Source organism: Ranitomeya imitator, chromosome 1, assembly GCF_032444005.1.
Source record: "Ranitomeya imitator isolate aRanImi1 chromosome 1, aRanImi1.pri, whole genome shotgun sequence".
NCBI lineage: Eukaryota > Metazoa > Chordata > Amphibia > Anura > Dendrobatidae > Ranitomeya > Ranitomeya imitator.
This window is the reverse complement of record NC_091282.1, coordinates 1,212,209,181-1,212,226,503: the sequence shown is the minus strand read 5'-3', so window position 1 is coordinate 1,212,226,503 and position 17,323 is coordinate 1,212,209,181. Positions and strand designations below refer to the sequence as shown.

Here is a 17,323-nt window from a genome sequence, read left to right as displayed (position 1 = left end):
CTCCCTGTTCTATGAGGCCGGGTTCTCCGTTTCCTCAGCGATAGGCTCTGGTGGGAGGCTCTGGTCCGGGGCTCCCTGTTCTATGAGGCCGGGTTCTCCGTTTCCTCAGCGATAGTCTCTGGTGCTGGGCTCTGGTCTGGGGCTCCCTGTTCTATGAGGTCGGGTTCACCGTTTCCTCAGCGATAGTCTCTGGTGGGAGGCTCTGGTCCGGGGCTCCCTGTTCTATGAGGCCGGGTTCTCCGTTTCCTCAGCGATAGTCTCTGGTGGGAGGCGCTGGGCTCTGGTCCGGGGTGCTGGGCTCTGGTGCTGGGCTCTGGTCCGGGGCTCCCTGTTCTATGAGGTCGGGTTCACCGTTTCCTCAGCGATAGTCTCTGGTGGGAGGCTCTGGTCCGGGGCTCCCTGTTCTATGAGGCCGGGTTCACCGTTTCCTCAGCGATAGTCTCTGGTGGGAGGCGCTGGGCTCTGGTCTGGGGCTCCCTGTTCTATGAGGTCGGGTTCTCCGTTTCCTCAGCGCTAGTCTCTGGTGCTGGGCTCTGGTCCGGGGCTCCCTGTTCTATGAGGCCGGGTTCTCCGTTTCCTCAGCGATAGTCTCTGGTGCTGGGCTCTGGTCCGGGGCTCCCTGTTCTATGAGGCCGGGTTCACCGTTTCCTCAGCGATAGTCTCTGGTGGGGGGCGCTGGTCTCTGGTGGGGGGTGCTGGGCTCTGGTCCGGGGCTCCCTGTTCTATGAGGCCGGGTTCTCCGTTTCCTCAGCGATAGTCTCTGGTGCTGGGCTTTGGTCCGGGGCTCCCTGTTCTATGAGGCCGGGTTCTCCGTTTCCTCAGCGATAGTCTCTGGTGCTGGGCTCTGGTCCGGGGCTCCCTGTTCTATGAGGCCGGGTTCACCGTTTCCTCAGCGATAGTCTCTGGTGGGGGGCGCTGGGCTCTGGTCCGGGGTGCTGGTCTCTGGTGGGGGGTGCTGGGCTCTGGTCCGGGGCTCCCTGTTCTATGAGGCCGGGTTCTCCGTTTCCTCAGCGATAGTCTCTGGTGCTGGGCTTTGGTCCGGGGCTCCCTGTTCTATGAGGCCGGGTTCTCCGTTTCCTCAGCGATAGTCTCTGGTGGGAGGCGCTGGGCTCTGGTCCGGGGTGCTGGGCTCTGGTGCTGGGCTTTGGTCCGGGGCTCCCTGTTCTATGAGGCCGGGTTCTCCGTTTCCTCAGCGATAGTCTCTGGTGCTGGGCTCTGGTGGGAGGCTCTGGTCCGGGGCTCCCTGTTCTATGAGGCCGGGTTCTCCGTTTCCTCAGCGATAGTCTCTGGTGCTGGGCTCTGGTGGGAGGCTCTGGTCCGGGGCTCCCTGTTCTATGAGGCCGGGTTCTCCGTTTCCTCAGCGATAGTCTCTGGTGCTGGGCTTTGGTCCGGGGCTCCCTGTTCTATGAGGCCGGGTTCTCCGTTTCCTCAGCGATAATCTCTGGTGGGAGGCGCTGGGCTCTGGTCCGGGGTGCTGGGCTCTGGTCCGGGGCTCCCTGTTCTATGAGGCCGGGTTCTCCGTTTCCTCAGCGATAGTCTCTGGTGCTGGGCTCTGGTGGGAGGCTCTGGTCCGGGGCTCCCTGTTCTATGAGGCCGGGTTCTCCGTTTCCTCAGCGATAGTCTCTGGTGCTGGGCTCTGGTGGGAGGCTCTGGTCCGGGGCTCCCTGTTCTATGAGGCCGGGTTCTCCGTTTCCTCAGCGATAGTCTCTGGTGCTGGGCTTTGGTCCGGGGCTCCCTGTTCTATGAGGCCGGGTTCTCCGTTTCCTCAGCGATAATCTCTGGTGGGAGGCGCTGGGCTCTGGTCCGGGGTGCTGGGCTCTGGTCCGGGGCTCCCTGTTCTATGAGGCCGGGTTCTCCGTTTCCTCAGCGATAGTCTCTGGTGCTGGGCTCTGGTGGGAGGCTCTGGTCCGGGGCTCCCTGTTCTATGAGGCCGGGTTCTCCGTTTCCTCAGCGATAGTCTCTGGTGCTGGGCTTTGGTCCGGGGCTCCCTGTTCTATGAGGCCGGGTTCTCCGTTTCCTCAGCGATAGTCTCTGGTGCTGGGCTCTGGTGGGAGGCTCTGGTCCGGGGCTCCCTGTTCTATGAGGCCGGGTTCTCCGTTTCCTCAGCGATAGTCTCTGGTGCTGGGCTTTGGTCCGGGGCTCCCTGTTCTATGAGGCCGGGTTCACCGTTTCCTCAGCGATAGTCTCTGGTGGGAGGCGCTGGGCTCTGGTCCGGGGTGCTGGTCTCTGGTGGGGGGTGCTGGGCTTTGGTCCGGGGCTCCCTGTTCTATGAGGTCGGGTTCTCCGTTTCCTCAGCGCTAGTCTCTGGTGCTGGGCTCTGGTCCGGGGCTCCCTGTTCTATGAGGCCGGGTTCTCCGTTTCCTCAGCGATAGTCTCTGGTGCTGGGCTCTGGTCCGGGGCTCCCTGTTCTATGAGGCCGGGTTCTCCGTTTCCTCAGCGATAGTCTCTGGTAGTTTTTGCAGCTGCCGTTCAGCGTCCTCCCTTCAGCCTCAGAAACAACCGACCAATCAGAAACCGCCTTCAGCCGCACGTGGACAATACGTTGTTTCAGGGGGCGGAGCCTCGGACAAGATGGCGGCCTCCGTGCTCTGCCGGCTGTGGGGGCGCCGCTCGGGTGTTTGGGGGGTCGGCTCTCGGGCTGTGAGCTCCGGGGTCTTCGGGTCACGGTGTCAGGATTCCCCGGGGGCACAGTCACGTGACGGCGGGTGTCGGAGGGCGCGGTATATCGGGGCCCTGCTGGGGGCGGGACTCGGGCTGTGGAGTTGGCGACGGGTAGAAGCGGCCAGACCGGTGACCCCGCCCCCTGACCCCCCGAGGACCGACGCCCCGCCCCCTGACCCCCCGAACCCCCGGAAAGTCTTCAACTTTATTGCAGATGTGGCCGAGAAGTGCAGCCCGGGCGTGGTGAACATCGAGACCCTGGGGAGGTGAGCGGGGGGCGCGGGGCTGGGGGGCTACTGAGGTACCGGGGGGGCTACTGAGGTACCGGGGGGCTACAGAGACATTGGGGGGGCTACAGAGGTACCGGGGGGGCTACAGAGACATTGGGGGGGCTACAGAGGTACCGGGGGGGCTACTGAGGTACCGGGGGGGCTACAGAGATACTGGGGGGGCTACAGAGATACTGGGGGGGCTACTGAGGTACTGGGGGGCGCGGGGCTGGGGGGCTACTGAGGTAATGCGGGGGCTACTGAGGTACCGGGGGGGCTACTGAGATAATGGGGGGGCTACTGAGGTACTGGGGGGCGCGGGGCTGGGGGGCTACTGAGGTAATGCGGGGGCTACTGAGGTACCGGGGGGGCTACTGAGGTACCGGGGGGCTACAGAGACATTGGGGGGGCTACAGAGATACTGGGGGGGCTACAGAGGTAATGCGGGGGTACCGAGGTACTGGGGGGCTACTGAGGTAATGGGGGGCTACAGAGACATTGGGGGGGCTACAGAGATACTGGGGGGGCTACAGAGACACTGGGGGGCTACAGAGATACTGGGGGGCTACAGAGGTAATGCGGGGGTACCGAGGTACTGGGGGGCTACTGAGGTAATGGGGGGCTACAGAGACATTGGGGGGGCTACAGAGATACTGGGGGGGCTACAGAGACACTGGGGGGCTACAGAGATACTGGGGGGCTACAGAGGTACTGGGGGGCTACTGAGGTAATGGGGGGCTATAGAGACATTGGGGGGCTACAGAGATACTGGGGGGGCTACAGAGACACTGGGGGGCTACAGAGGTACTGGGGGCTACAGAGACACTGGGGGGCTACAGAGATACTGGGGGGGGGGGGCTACAGAGGCGCTCGTTGGCTACAGAGGTACTGGGGGGCCACAGAGGTACTGGGGGGCTACAGAGATACTGGGGGGGGGGGGGCTACAGAGGCGCTCGGTGGCTACAGAGGTACTGGGGGGCTATTGAGATACTGGGGGGGCTACAGAAATACTGGGGGGGCTTCCGAGGTACTGGGGGGCTTCCGAGGTACTGGGAGGGGCTACCGGGATACTGGGAGGGGCTACTGAGATACTGGGGGGCTGCTGAGATACTAGGGGGGCTACCGATGCTTTGGGGGGCTACAGACACTTCAGGGCGCTACTGAGACACGAGGGGGCTATCGAGACAGTAGGGTTTACCAAGGTATGGAGGTGGGCGACCGAGACAGTGGGGGACACCAAGACATAGCAGGGGACTACAGGGACCCCGAGAGACAAAGTGGGGTGACACGGGACCCCGAGTCGCAGGGCGGCCCCACAGCGGCCCCTGGACGCCCTATGAGGAGCCGGACCACTGACCGAGACCCTCACACCTACATTTCCTTAACCATCAACATCCCAAACCATGGAAAGTTCCCGGATCCCAAGTCTGTGGCCCCAGAGCTCAGTGACCCCCGACTGTGATGTCACACGGACTCCCAGATATTTCCTGTCACCCCACATCACAGTATTTGTCTTGTACCCCCTCATTACAGGTTACACCCTCCAGTGACCCCACACGCCCGACCCTTGTACCGTATTTTGGGTGTAGTGTTATCTGGGTCCCTGATGTGTGGGGTGTTGTGACCCCGCAGGCATCCGTTCACCGGGCGGGAGGCCGTCATTTCCAGCGGCTCCGGGTTCCTGGTGTCAGCAGACGGGCTGATCGTCACCAACGCCCACGTGGTGGCCAATAAGAGGCGGGTGAGGGTGCGACTGCACGACGGGGACACGTACGAGGCGACGGTCTGCGCCCTGGACCCCATACAGGACATCGCCACTGTCCGCATCACCCCGAAGGTATGGAGCATCCCAGTGATGAGACTGGTGCGCGTCCCCCCAATAATGAGACTGGTGCGCGTCCCCCCAATAATGAGAGACTGGTGCATGTCCCCCCAATAATGAGAGACTGATGCATGTCCCCCCAATAATGAGAGACTGCTGCGTGTCCCCCAATAATGAGAGACTGATGCATGTCCCCCCAATAATGAGAGACTGCTGCGTGTCCCCCAATAATGAGACTGGTGCGCGTCCCCCAATGATGAGACTGGTGCGCACCCCCCAATAATGAGAGACTGGTGCGCGTGTCTCGCCATCCTCCCTTCTGCGTGGTGGCTCAGGGTTCTTCCCTCGCCTGCATGGTGACTTGGGGACCTTTGCCCACCTGCGTGGTGTCTCGCCTCCCTTCTGCGTGGTGTATCGCAGTCCTTCTCCCTTCTGCGGAATGGCTCGGGGTCCTTCCCCTGCCTGCGTGGTGGCTTGCAGTTTTCCCCCTCTGCTGCGTGGTGTCTCGCCGTCCTCCTTCCTGCGTGGTGGCTCGCCGTCCTCCTTCCTGCGTGGTGTCTCGCCGTCCTTCCTGCGTGGTGTCTCGCCGTCCTCCTTCCTGCGTGGTGTCTCGCCGTCCTCCTTCCTGCGTGGTGTCTCGCTGTCCTCCTTCCTGCGTGGTGTCTCGCCGTCCTTCCTGCGTGGTGGCTCGCCGTCCTCCTTCCTACGTGGTGGCTTGCCGTCCTCCTTCCTGCGTGGTGGCTCGCCGTCCTTCTTCCTGCGTGGTGGCTCGCCGTCCTTCTTCCTGCGTGGTGGCTCGCCGTCCTTCTTCCTGCGTGGTGGCTCGCCGTCCTTCTTCCTGCGTGGTGGCTCGCCGTCCTTCTTCCTGCGTGGTGGCTCGCCGTCCTTCCTGCGTGGTGTCTCGCCGTCCTCCTTCCTGCGTGGTGTCTCGCTGTCCTCCTTCCTGCGTGGTGTCTCGCCGTCCTTCCTGCGTGGTGGCTCGCCGTCCTCCTTCCTGCGTGGTGGCTCGCCGTCCTCCTTCCTACGTGGTGGCTCGCCGTCCTCCTTCCTGCGTGGTGGCTCGCCGTCCTCCTTCCTGCGTGGTGGCTCGCCGTCCTTCTTCCTGCGTGGTGGCTCGCCGTCCTTCTTCCTGCGTGGTGGCTCGCCGTCCTTCTTCCTGCGTGGTGGCTCGCCGTCCTCCTTCCTGCGTGGTGGCTCGCCGTCCTCCTTCCTGCGTGGTGGCTTGCCGTCCTCCTTCCTGCGTGGTGGCTCGCCGTCCTTCCTGCGTGGTGGCTCGCAGTTCTTCACCCTTCTGCGTGATGTCTCGCCATCCTTCTCCCTTCTGCAGGGTGGCTCGGGGTCCTTCCACCGCCTGCGTGGTGGCTCGCAGTTCTTCCTATACCTGCGGGATGGCTCGCGATTCTTCCCCGCCTGCGTGGTGTCTTGCGATTCTTCCCCCGCCTGCGTGGTGTCTCATTGTCCTTCTCCCTTCTGTGGAATGGCTCGGGGTCCTTCCACCGCCTGCGTGGTGACTTGCAGTTCTTCCCTCGCCTGCGTGGTGTCTCGCTGTCCTCCCTTCTGCGTGGTGTCTCGCGATTCTTCCCCCGCCTGTGTGGTGTCTTATCGTCCTTCTCCCTTCTGCTGGGTGGCTCGGGGTCCTTCCACCGCCTGCGTGGTGACTTGCGGTCCTTCCCCTCCCCCACCTCCTGCGTGGTGTCTCGCCGTCCTCCTCCCTTCTGCGGGGCAGCTCGGGGTCCTTCCACCGCCTGCGTGGTGTCTCGCGATTCTTCCCCCGCCTGCGTGGTGTCTCATTGTCCTTCTCCCTTCTGCGGGGTGGCTCGGGGTCCTTCCACCGCCTGCGTGGTGACTTGCGGTCCTTCCCCCTACAACCCCTCCTGCGTGGTGTCTCGCCGTCCTTCTCTCTTCTGCGGGGCAGCTCGCTGTCCTCCCTCACCCCCGGGAGGTGTGGACCCTGATGATTTGTTGTCGCCATTGCAGGGCCCACTGCACCCTCTGCCTCTCGCTTGCTCCTCAGATGTTAGACAGGGAGAGTTTGTTGTTGCCATGGGAACGCCGTATCTGCTGCGGAACACCATCACCTCCGGGATTGTCAGCTCCGTGCAGCGCGGGAGTCGGGAGCTCGGACTCTCAAATAAAGACATGGACTTCATCCAGACGGACGCCATCATAGATGTGAGTGCCACACGGGGGCGCCGCTGATCGGACCTGGACATGTCAGCAGCAGGGGAGGGATTTACACTCCTGATATCTGCAGCTGATCGGCCTCCTAAACCCACATCTCCTTCACTCACAGGTCGGAAACTCTGGAGGCCCCCTGGTCAATCTGGTGAGAATAATCTGAGCATAGCAGGCATATCACACCGAGCGGCATATTACACTCTGCATATCACACCGAGCGGCATATTACACTCTGCATATCACACCGAGCGGCATATTACACTCTGCATATCACACCGAGCGGCATATTACACTCTGCATATCACACATGGAGCGGCATATTACACTCTGCATATCACACTGAGCGGCATATTACACTCTGCATATCACACCGAGCGGCATATTACACTCTGCATATCACACACTGAGTGCCATATTACACTCTGCATATCACACACCGAGCGGCATATTACACTCTGCATATCACACCGAGCGGCATATTGCACTCTACATATCATACATGGAGCGGCATATTACACTCTGCATATCACACATGGAGCGGCATATTACACTCTGCATATCACACTGAGCGGCATATTACACTCTGCATATCACACCGAGCGGCATATTACACTCTGCATATCACACCGAGCGGCATATTACACTCTGCATATCATACATGGAGCGGCATATTACACTCTGCATATCACACTGAGCGGCATATTACACTCTGCATATCACACATGGAGCGGCATATTACACTCTGCATATCATACATGGAGCGGCATATTACACTCTGCATATCACACTGAGCGGCATATTACACTCTGCATATCACGCCGAGCGGCATATTACACTCTGCATATCACACACCGAGCGGCATATTACACTCTGCATATCACACCGAGCGGCATATTGCACTCTACATATCATACATGGAGCGGCATATTACACTCTGCATATCACACTGAGCGGCATATTACACTCTGCATATCACACACCGAGCGGCATATTACACTCTGCATATCATACATGGAGCGGCATATTACACTCTGCATATCACACACCGAGCGGCATATTACACTCTGCATATCACACATGGAGCGGCATATTACACTCTGCATATCACACTGAGCGGCATATTACACTCTGCATATCACACCGAGCGGCATATTACACTCTGCATATCACACCGAGCGGCATATTACACTCTGCATATCACACATGGAGCGGCATATTACACTCTGCATATCATACATGGAGCGGCATATTACACTCTGCATATCACACTGAGCGGCATATTACACTCTGCATATCACGCCGAGCGGCATATTACACTCTGCATATCACACACCGAGCGGCATATTACACTCTGCATATCACACCGAGCGGCATATTGCACTCTACATATCATACATGGAGCGGCATATTACACTCTGCATATCACACATGGAGCGGCATATTACACTCTGCATATCATACATGGAGCGGCATATTACACTCTGCATATCACACTGAGCGGCATATTACACTCTGCATATCATACATGGAGCGGCATATTACACTCTGCATATCACACTGAGCGGCATATTACACTCTGCATATCACACTGAGCGGCATATTACACTCTGCATATCACACCGAGCGGCATATTACACTCTGCATATCACACCGAGCGGCATATTACACTCTGCATATCATACACGGAGCGGCATATTACACTCTGCATATCACACACCGAGCGGCATATTACACTCTGCATATCACACACCGAGCGGCATATTACACTCTGCATATCATACATGGAGCGGCATATTACACTCTGCATATCACACCGAGCGGCATATTACACTCTGCATATCATACATGGAGCGGCATATTACACTCTGCATATCACGCCGAGCGGCATATTACACTCTGCATATCACACACCGAGCGGCATATTACACTCTGCATATCACACCGAGCGGCATATTGCACTCTACATATCACACCGAGCGGCATATTACACTCTGCATATCACACACCGAGCGGCATATTACACTCTGCATATCACACCGAGCGGCATATTACACACCGAGCGGCATATTACACTCTGCATATCACACCGAGCGGCATATTACACTCTGCATATCACACCGAGCGGCATATTACACTCTGCATATCACACACCGAGCGGCATATTACACTCTGCATATCACGCCGAGCGGCATATTACACTCTGCATATCATACATGGAGCGACATATTACACTCTGCATATCACACCGAGCGGCATATTACACTCTGCATATCATACATGGAGCGGCATATTACACTCTGCATATCACGCCGAGCGGCATATTACACTCTGCATATCACACCGAGCGGCATATTACACTCTGGATATCATACATGGAGCGGCATATTACACTCTGCATATCACACCGAGCGGCATATTGCACTCTACATATCACACTAAGCGGCATATTACACTCTGCATATCACACCGAGCGGCATATTACACTCTGCATATCATACATGGAGCGGCATATTACACTCTGCATATCACGCCGAGCGGCATATTACACTCTGCATATCACACACCGAGCGGCATATTACACTCTGCATATCACACCGAGCGGCATATTACACTCTGCATATCACACCGAGCGGCATATTACACTCTGCATATCACACACCGAGCTGCATATTACACTCTGCATATCACACATGGAGCGGCATATTACACTCTGCATATCACACCTAGCGGCATATTACACTCTGCATATCATACATGGAGCGGCATATTACACTCTGCATATCACACATGGAGCGGCATATTACACTCTGCATATCACACCTAGCGGCATATTACACTCTGCATATCATACATGGAGCGGCATATTACACTCTGCATATCACACACCGAGCGCCATATTACACTCTGCATATCACACCGAGCGGCATATTACACTCTGCATATCACACATGGAGCGGCATATTACACTCTGCATATCAGACATGGAGCGGCATATTACACTCTGCATATTACACCGAGCGGCATATTACACTCTGCATATCACACTGAGCGGCATATTACACTCTGCATATCACACATGGAGCGGCATATTACACTTTGCATATCACACCGAGCGGCATATTACACTCTGCATATCACACCGAGCGGCATATTACACTCTGCATATCACACTGAGCAACATATTACACTCTGCATATCACACATGGAGCGGCATATTACAGTCTGCATATCACACACCGAGCGGCATATTACACTCTGCATATCACACATTGAGCGGCATATTACACTCTGCATATCACACACCAAGCGGCATATTATAGTCTGTATATCACACACGGACCGGCAATTTACACTGTGCAAATCACGCATATTGCACTTTGTATATTACACTCACCGAGCAACATGTTACACTCTGCATAAGACACACCGAGCGATCTATTACACTCTGCGTATCACACACGGAGCGGCATATTACACCCTACGTATCACACACCGAGCGGCATATTACACCCTACGTATCACACACCGAGCGGCATATTACACCCTACGTATCACACACCGAGCGGCATATTACACCCTACGTATCACACACCGAGCGGCATATTACACCCTACGTATCACACACCGAGCGATCTATTACACTCTGCGTATCACACACCGAGCGGCATATTACACCCTACGTATCACACACCGAGCGGCATATTACACCCTACGTATCACACACCGAGCGGCATATTACACCCTACGTATCACACACCGAGCGGCATATTACACCCTACGTATCACACACCGAGCGGCATATTACATCCTACGTATCACACACCGAGCGGCATATTACACCCTACGTATCACACACCGAGCGGCATATTACACCCTACGTATCACACACCGAGCGGCATATTACACTCTGCATATTAGACTACGTCATGTTCCAAATTATTATGCAAATTGGATTTAAGTGTCATAAAGATTTAATTGTTTTGTTTTTACAATAATCTCGCGGATGGTATTGTCTCGGGGCTCAATGGATCACTGAAATCAATCTTAAACACGTGATAATTAGTTTTCCTGGTGATTCTAATTAAAGGAAAACTACTTAATAATGATGTTCCACATTATTAAGCAGCCAAAGTTTTCAAGCAATATGAGAAATAAAAAGGATCTCTCTGCTGCTGAAAAGCATTAAATAGTGCAATGACTTGGACAAGGTATGAAAACATTAGATATTTCCCATAAACTTAAGAGTGATCAGACTACGGAGACCCGTGTGTCGTAAATAGTGCCTTCCCCCCTACCACCAATCCCGAAAAGATAACACGAACAGGCTTAGATGGGTTGAACTAGTCGGTCACAGTTTATTAATTTGATAAGCAGGGAGGGGCAAATTACATTTCGCAACGGGCTCATCGCCGTGGGCCCAGTCTGCGACCGACAGGCGGCCAGCCAATGAGCAGCTACGAAGCTTCGCCCCTCCCTCCACTTCCGCTGTGACTTAAAATTAACAGTATAATTATCGTCAGCATTAAGGTTCAAGTATATAAAAAATGTTTTAAAATGTCACAAAAACATTAGCAAATATGTAAGGGAGGGAGGGTGGGACAATTGCTTCCAGAGGATCAGCCGGGGGGAAAGAGGAAGGAACTGACCCCGGCACCTGGATTTAACCCTTGTGGGTGTGGCCGGACGCCCCTTCCTCTCTCCTCCCGTTGGTCAGCTGGGCGTCCCAATTAGTGCATCACCTGTGGGAGTAGTGTGAGGGGGGAATTGGCACTGCACGGTGTTCTTATTGGCTTCGTCTATAAGGGGCTCCGCCGTCAGAGGCACATTCCCTATGCGGTACCGTGCCTACCAGACTACGGAGACCCGTGTGTCGTAAATAGTGCCTTCCCCCCTACCACCAATCCCGGAAAGATAACACGAACAGGCTTAGATGGGTTGAACTAGTCGGTCACAGTTTATTAATTTGATAAGCAGGGAGGGGCAAATTACATTTCGCAACGGGCTCATCGCTGTGGGCCCAGTCTGCGACCGACAGGCGGCCAGCCAATGAGCGGCTACGAAGCTTCGCCCCTCCCTCCACTTCCGCCACGGAGGATCATGTGTACTACCTACACGTGACTCCGACCCCCACCCATCAGCATTAGGGCCTGTTTGATTCCGTCTTGTAAACCTGACAAAAATATATCGAGCCCCAATGCCCGTGAGATGAATGCCGTCGGGCCTCAGCAGTCCTGATTTGTCGCCTTCCAGTTGGTAGTGGCGAACTACAATGCCGAATTTTGATTTTACAAATCTTGCCACTCTCAGGTTGACCTTTTTTCTTGATCGTTCTAAGCCCTTTGGGTCCTTAGCCCCGTGCCAGACCGCTCGCGGCACCAACTCCGACCACACCAGTTTCATATCGGGCAGTAGGTGGAAGAAACGCTCGATATCAGCTGTCATCGTTGAGATGAGGTCAATACCTCTCCGTTTTCCCAGATCGTTGCCACCAGCGTGCAAAACTAGTATCACCGGCCCTCTGGCCCTTTTAGCAATGTTGATGACTTTTGGGAAGATTTTTTGGCCACTGTAGGCCTCTTATCCCTCTCCAGTTGACCACAACGTTCCTGAAACCTAGATTCACGCCCCCGGGCTGATGTTCGGCCCACTTCTTTGCCCAGCAGATGTATGAATGTCCAACCACCCAAACTGCAGGTTTTTTAGTGCCTGGAAAAGACAAGATATGTTACTTAAGCAGTTCGGGTCTTATGTATCTGGCGAAGCATGCGGATTTCCATCGACCTAAACGCTGAACTTCGGCCTCGGGGATGCCAGCCTTAGCCGCCTCGGTGGCAGCCCCTATACGAAAAGAATGTGTCCCGTATTCTGACGGATCGACGCTAGCGGCTTCGAGACATCGAGTGAAAATTGTGTGGAACTGGTATTTGGTAAGGGGAGAGCCATCGGCGTGAGACAGAAAAAATCTACCCGCGCATTTCATAGCCGTGTATTTTTTCACTACGTTTAGTGCGCATACGGGGCCATCCGACGATTTAACGAGGACCCACGTCCCTCTCCCGGCGGATGTTGTGTCTCAGGCATAGTAATGCCAGGCGGCGTAGCAGCGCGAGTAAAGGTGGGGATGCAGAAGACATGCTGTTCAAGCTCTTTGCTGTGCCGGGGTGTTTTGTGGAGAATCTTATGTTCCTGTTCTCTAGTTGTGCGCCCCAGAGCTCCACTGCCGCTACGATCACAAAGACTTCTAGCAGGGCTGGGTCGCGGCCCCAATTGGCGGCGGCCCATGAGGCTGGCCAGCTCGCTTTGCACCATTGGTCTTGGTAGATTGCCACAAACCCGTCTCTGAGGTTTCCACTTGCTGCTAGCCCCAGCTCTTCGCTTGGCGTTTCTTGAGACATGAGGCAAGTATGGCCGTTGTAGGAATTTAGGAATGTTTTCCAGACTAGTAAATCTTCCTTCAGTGTGTGAGTAAGCCTAATTCTATGGCCTGGCTGGGAGATGCCCTTCGTCGCCAGCGATAAACGGCGTGAAAAGGTTCTGCCCACTGGCATTACGCGGCAAGCAAAATTGAGCAAACCTAGCAGGGACTGCATCTGTTGGAGGGTGACTTTTTTAACCCCGCAGAAATCTTCGACCGTTGGCAGCGTTTTCAGCAATTTATCCTCTGGCAATCTAAATACCATTGCGTTGGTGTCTATCTCTATGCCCAGGAAAGGCAGCACATTACACGGGCCAACCGTTTTTTCCGTTGAGAGAGGTACGCCGAAGTGATTGGCTAGAAATTTAAATTTTTTGTAGGAGGAAATAGCAGAGTTTCGAGTCTTTCGGTCCGACGAACAGGAAATCGTCGAGGTAGTGGACCGTCGAATTGCTGCCGGTTTCGTGACACACTACCCAGTCAAGAAAAGTGCTGAACAGCTCGAAGTAGTGACAGGAGATGGAGCAGCCCATCGGTAGGCACATGTCAAAGTAAAAGAGCTGGTCCACCTTACAACCCAACAGGTGGGAGCACTCAGGGTGAACGGGTAGTAGGCGGAACGCTGACTCTATGTCCGATTTTGCCAGCAGGGAGCAGGGCCCAGCAATCCGCACAAGCTCGACTGCCCTGTCAAACGAAGCGTAGGTTACTGATGCCTCTTCTGGGAGTATCGCGTCGTTAACCGAATCGCCTTTAGGGTATGAGAGGTGATGGATTAACCGATATTTTCCCGGTTCTTTTTTAGGGACGATGCCCAGGGGTGAGATTCTAAAATTACTGAATGGCAGTGATGTAAATGGGCCCGCCATCCTGCCTAGCTCTATCTCTTTTGTACGTCAGATCTCGGGAAATTCGCGAGCGGATTTAAGATTATCTGCTGATTTCGTCTCGCGACTAAAGTTAAAGGGGATAAAGAAACCGAATTTAAAGTCGAAATCGAGTTGCCGCGCGGCCTCTTTATTAGGATAGAGGCATAGCCAAGGGAACGAACTTAGGTCTGTTTCTTTCGAATCCTGTCCTCCGCTCCTTATCTACGGATTGTTGGTCTTCTGACAATAACGACCATATATCCCCGTAATCGTTATCCCATGTTTTCTGCTTTATCTCTGGTTCAACGTGTGTACCTAGGGGACTAATTCCGCAGAAAAATGCGTCTTTGTGAAGGCTAGCCGATTGAGCTGTCCTTGTGTTGGTTGGTCCGGCAGGGCGAGTCAGCTGGTGGACTAGTGCCCTAATAGTGGATGCTAATTCTCCTTCCCATGTAATGTGTATGGCGTGATGCTCGCTCGATTCAGAGCTCTTACCGCTGTCTGACGCAGGCCGAGTGTCTCCCGGTGGTGGAGGTACTCCGACTCCCATCGTAGTAGTAACTTGCTGGCAGGAAGCCCAGGAAGGTAGATTGGTAGCCCGGGGACCTGAGGGTAGGTATCCCCTGCCGGTAGCCAAAGCTGGGACCATTGACGGCCGTGGCTCGTCGTGTGGCTGAGCGGTTACCGCTGATGGTGTCGCTCCCGCCATGTTGATGTGAGGCTGAGCCGTTACCTCTAATGGTGTCGCTCCCGCCATGTCAATGTGAGGCTGAGCCGTTACCGCTGATGGTGTCGCTCCCGCCATGTCAATGTGAGGCTGAGCCGTTACCTCTAATGGTGTCGCTCCCGCCATGTCAATGTGTGGCTGAGCCGTTACCGCTGATGGTGTCGCTCCCGCCATGTCAATGTGAGGCTGAGCCATTACCTCTAATGGTGTCGCTCCCGCCATGTTAATATGAGGCTGAGCCGTTACCGCTAATGGTGTCGCTCCCGCCATGTTAATGTGAGGCTAGGCCGTTCCCGCTGGTGGTGTCGCTCCCGCCATGTCAATGTGAGGCTGAGCCGTTACCGCTAATGGTGTCGCTCCCGCCATGTTAATGTGAGGCTGAGCCGTTACCGCTAATGGTGTCACTCCCGCCATATTAATGTGAGGCTGAGCCGTTACCGCTAATGGTGTCGCTCCCGCCATGTTAATGTGAGGCTGAGCCGTTACCGCTGGTGGTGTCGCTCCCGCCATGTCAATGTGAGGCTGAGCCGTTACCGCTAATGGTGTCGCTCCCGCCATGTCAATGTGAGGCTGAGCCGTTACCGCTGGTGGTGTCGCTCCCGCCATGTCAGTGTGAGGCTGAGCCGTTACCGCTAATGGTGTCGCTCCCGCCATGTCAATGTGAGGCTGAGCCGTTACCGCTAATGGTGTCGCTCCCGCCATGTTAATGTGAGGCTGAGCGGTTACCGCTGTTGGCGTCGCTCCAGCCCCGATGGATCCTCGGGGTGAGCGCCGTCTTCTATGGTACCGCCTCTCGCGGCACTCGGAACTGTCAGACTGTCCCGATGTGGACGGTGAGCGCCACCTAGCGGACCGGGATCTGTGGCGATACGTATGTGTGCGGCGCCTGTGGGGGGAATGGTGGGGATTTGGGGTGCCGTGTACGTAATGCTGTGAATCTTCAGGGGAGGATGGGGACGGTCTGCGGCGTATGCGCCTGTGACTGTCGTGGTTAGGGGATGTTATGGAGGCGTGCTGGCTGTGTACCATAGCTGGCGGGGTTGTGGGGGAAGGGACCGTGGAGGGAGTAATAAACAGCTCCATCTGCGTCTGGGTGTATGGGTGTGTCGGCGGTGCGCCATTTATTAGTGGTGTGTGTGTGTGTTGCGTGCACACGTGTTTTTTGTCACAGTGTACTGGTTGCGGAGCGCGCTGGTTGGACGAGATGGCCCGATCAGCGCGCTCCGTGACCGCGTTGTTGGGTGAAAGGCCTGACCCCACGACCTCTTGTGCAGGCATTACCGCGATGCCTGCTGGAGGGGCGTTGTGGGCCAGGCCGCGGCTGGCGGATGATCTGTGCTGGTTTGATGGGTGGTTGAGCGGGACCTGGCTTGTGGGGCCAGACGGCGCAGCCCGTGAGGCACCCCTCCAGGTGATTTGGTGTGCAGGGGCCCCACAGGCTAACGCTGTGCTCACCGGAGGTGCAGGGGCGAAGGTGAGCGGGGGGTAACCGCGCCGAGCAGGCTGAAGGGAGGGGGGTCTGCCTGCAGTTGCGGGGGCTGTCTGGCGGCGGCGCCGCACCGCTAGCACGCTGAGCGGCTGTCGCTCTGCAGAGCCGGGGGAGTCGGCGGGCAGTCCCTCGTAAAGAGCGGCGCTGCGAGCCTGCCAGGAGGAAGTGTGGGCGGAAGTGGGCGTGTCCCTGCCGGCTTGACGGTGCCAGGCAGGCATCAGTGAGGGGATGCTCTCCGGGGCTGCGGGGCACCTGCGGCGCGTCTGGGCTGACTGACCGCGCCGCCCCCCGGGCCCGCCGAGCGGCTGGAGTGCCGCAGAAGATAGGGAGGCGGCGGGCACTTGCCCGGCGCTCCGGGCCTGAATGATGGAGGGGCCGGAAGTGGGCGTTCCTATCCCGGCCCGCGCTGCCCTCTGGGCGGCAGTGCTGGCCCGGTTTGTGTTGGTGGGCGGGGCTTCGGCCATGCGCGCTGGGTCCCGGTCTGAGGAGCATGGACCGGAAGCGACCGGGTTCCGGGGCATGTCGCCTGACACCGGCGGGCTGCGGTGCCCGGTACTGCCGGCGCGACGCCTGCTGCGCCCCCTGAAGCTGCACGCGGGGCAGAGGACGGAGCACGGCGAGATGGAAGCGCCTGCTCCCCTCCGACGCACAGGCGCTCGGGAGGACGGAAAGAGCGCCCAGAGCGTCTGCCCGGAGGCGCCGCCGTACCCGCGTGGCCAGAAGTGCGTGGGGCTGGGGACGGGAGCCCCGGATGGCCCGACACTGGCGAGTGGACCCCGGCATCTGCAGTGGACAGGGGCGATCCCACAGGCAGGGGAGGAGGGAATAGCAGCCCTGGGGCAGCAGGAGAGGAGGAGGCCCCGGGGGAAAGTGTATGGGAGGACTGGGCCCTG

The 17,323-nt window shown here is 56.8% G+C and overlaps 1 protein-coding gene across 2 annotated transcripts in view; it reads left to right on the top strand.

Annotated features, from left to right (window-relative positions):
* Window positions 1-2,547: 2,547 nt before the first annotated feature.
* HTRA2 (HtrA serine peptidase 2) overlaps window positions 2,548-17,323 on the top strand; it is a 29,671-nt gene continuing 14,895 nt past the window's right edge. Inside the window, exons 1-4 of one of the 2 annotated variants that reach the window (XM_069744983.1) lie at window positions 2,548-2,927; window positions 4,563-4,767; window positions 6,730-6,924; window positions 7,046-7,078. In XM_069744983.1, coding sequence (XP_069601084.1) covers window positions 2,572-2,927; window positions 4,563-4,767; window positions 6,730-6,924; window positions 7,046-7,078 — 789 coding nt within the window. In that variant the 5' untranslated portion in view covers window positions 2,548-2,571. The remainder of the gene's footprint in view (window positions 2,928-4,562; window positions 4,768-6,729; window positions 6,925-7,045; window positions 7,079-17,323) is intronic. The other variant, XM_069744984.1, reaches the window with a different exon arrangement.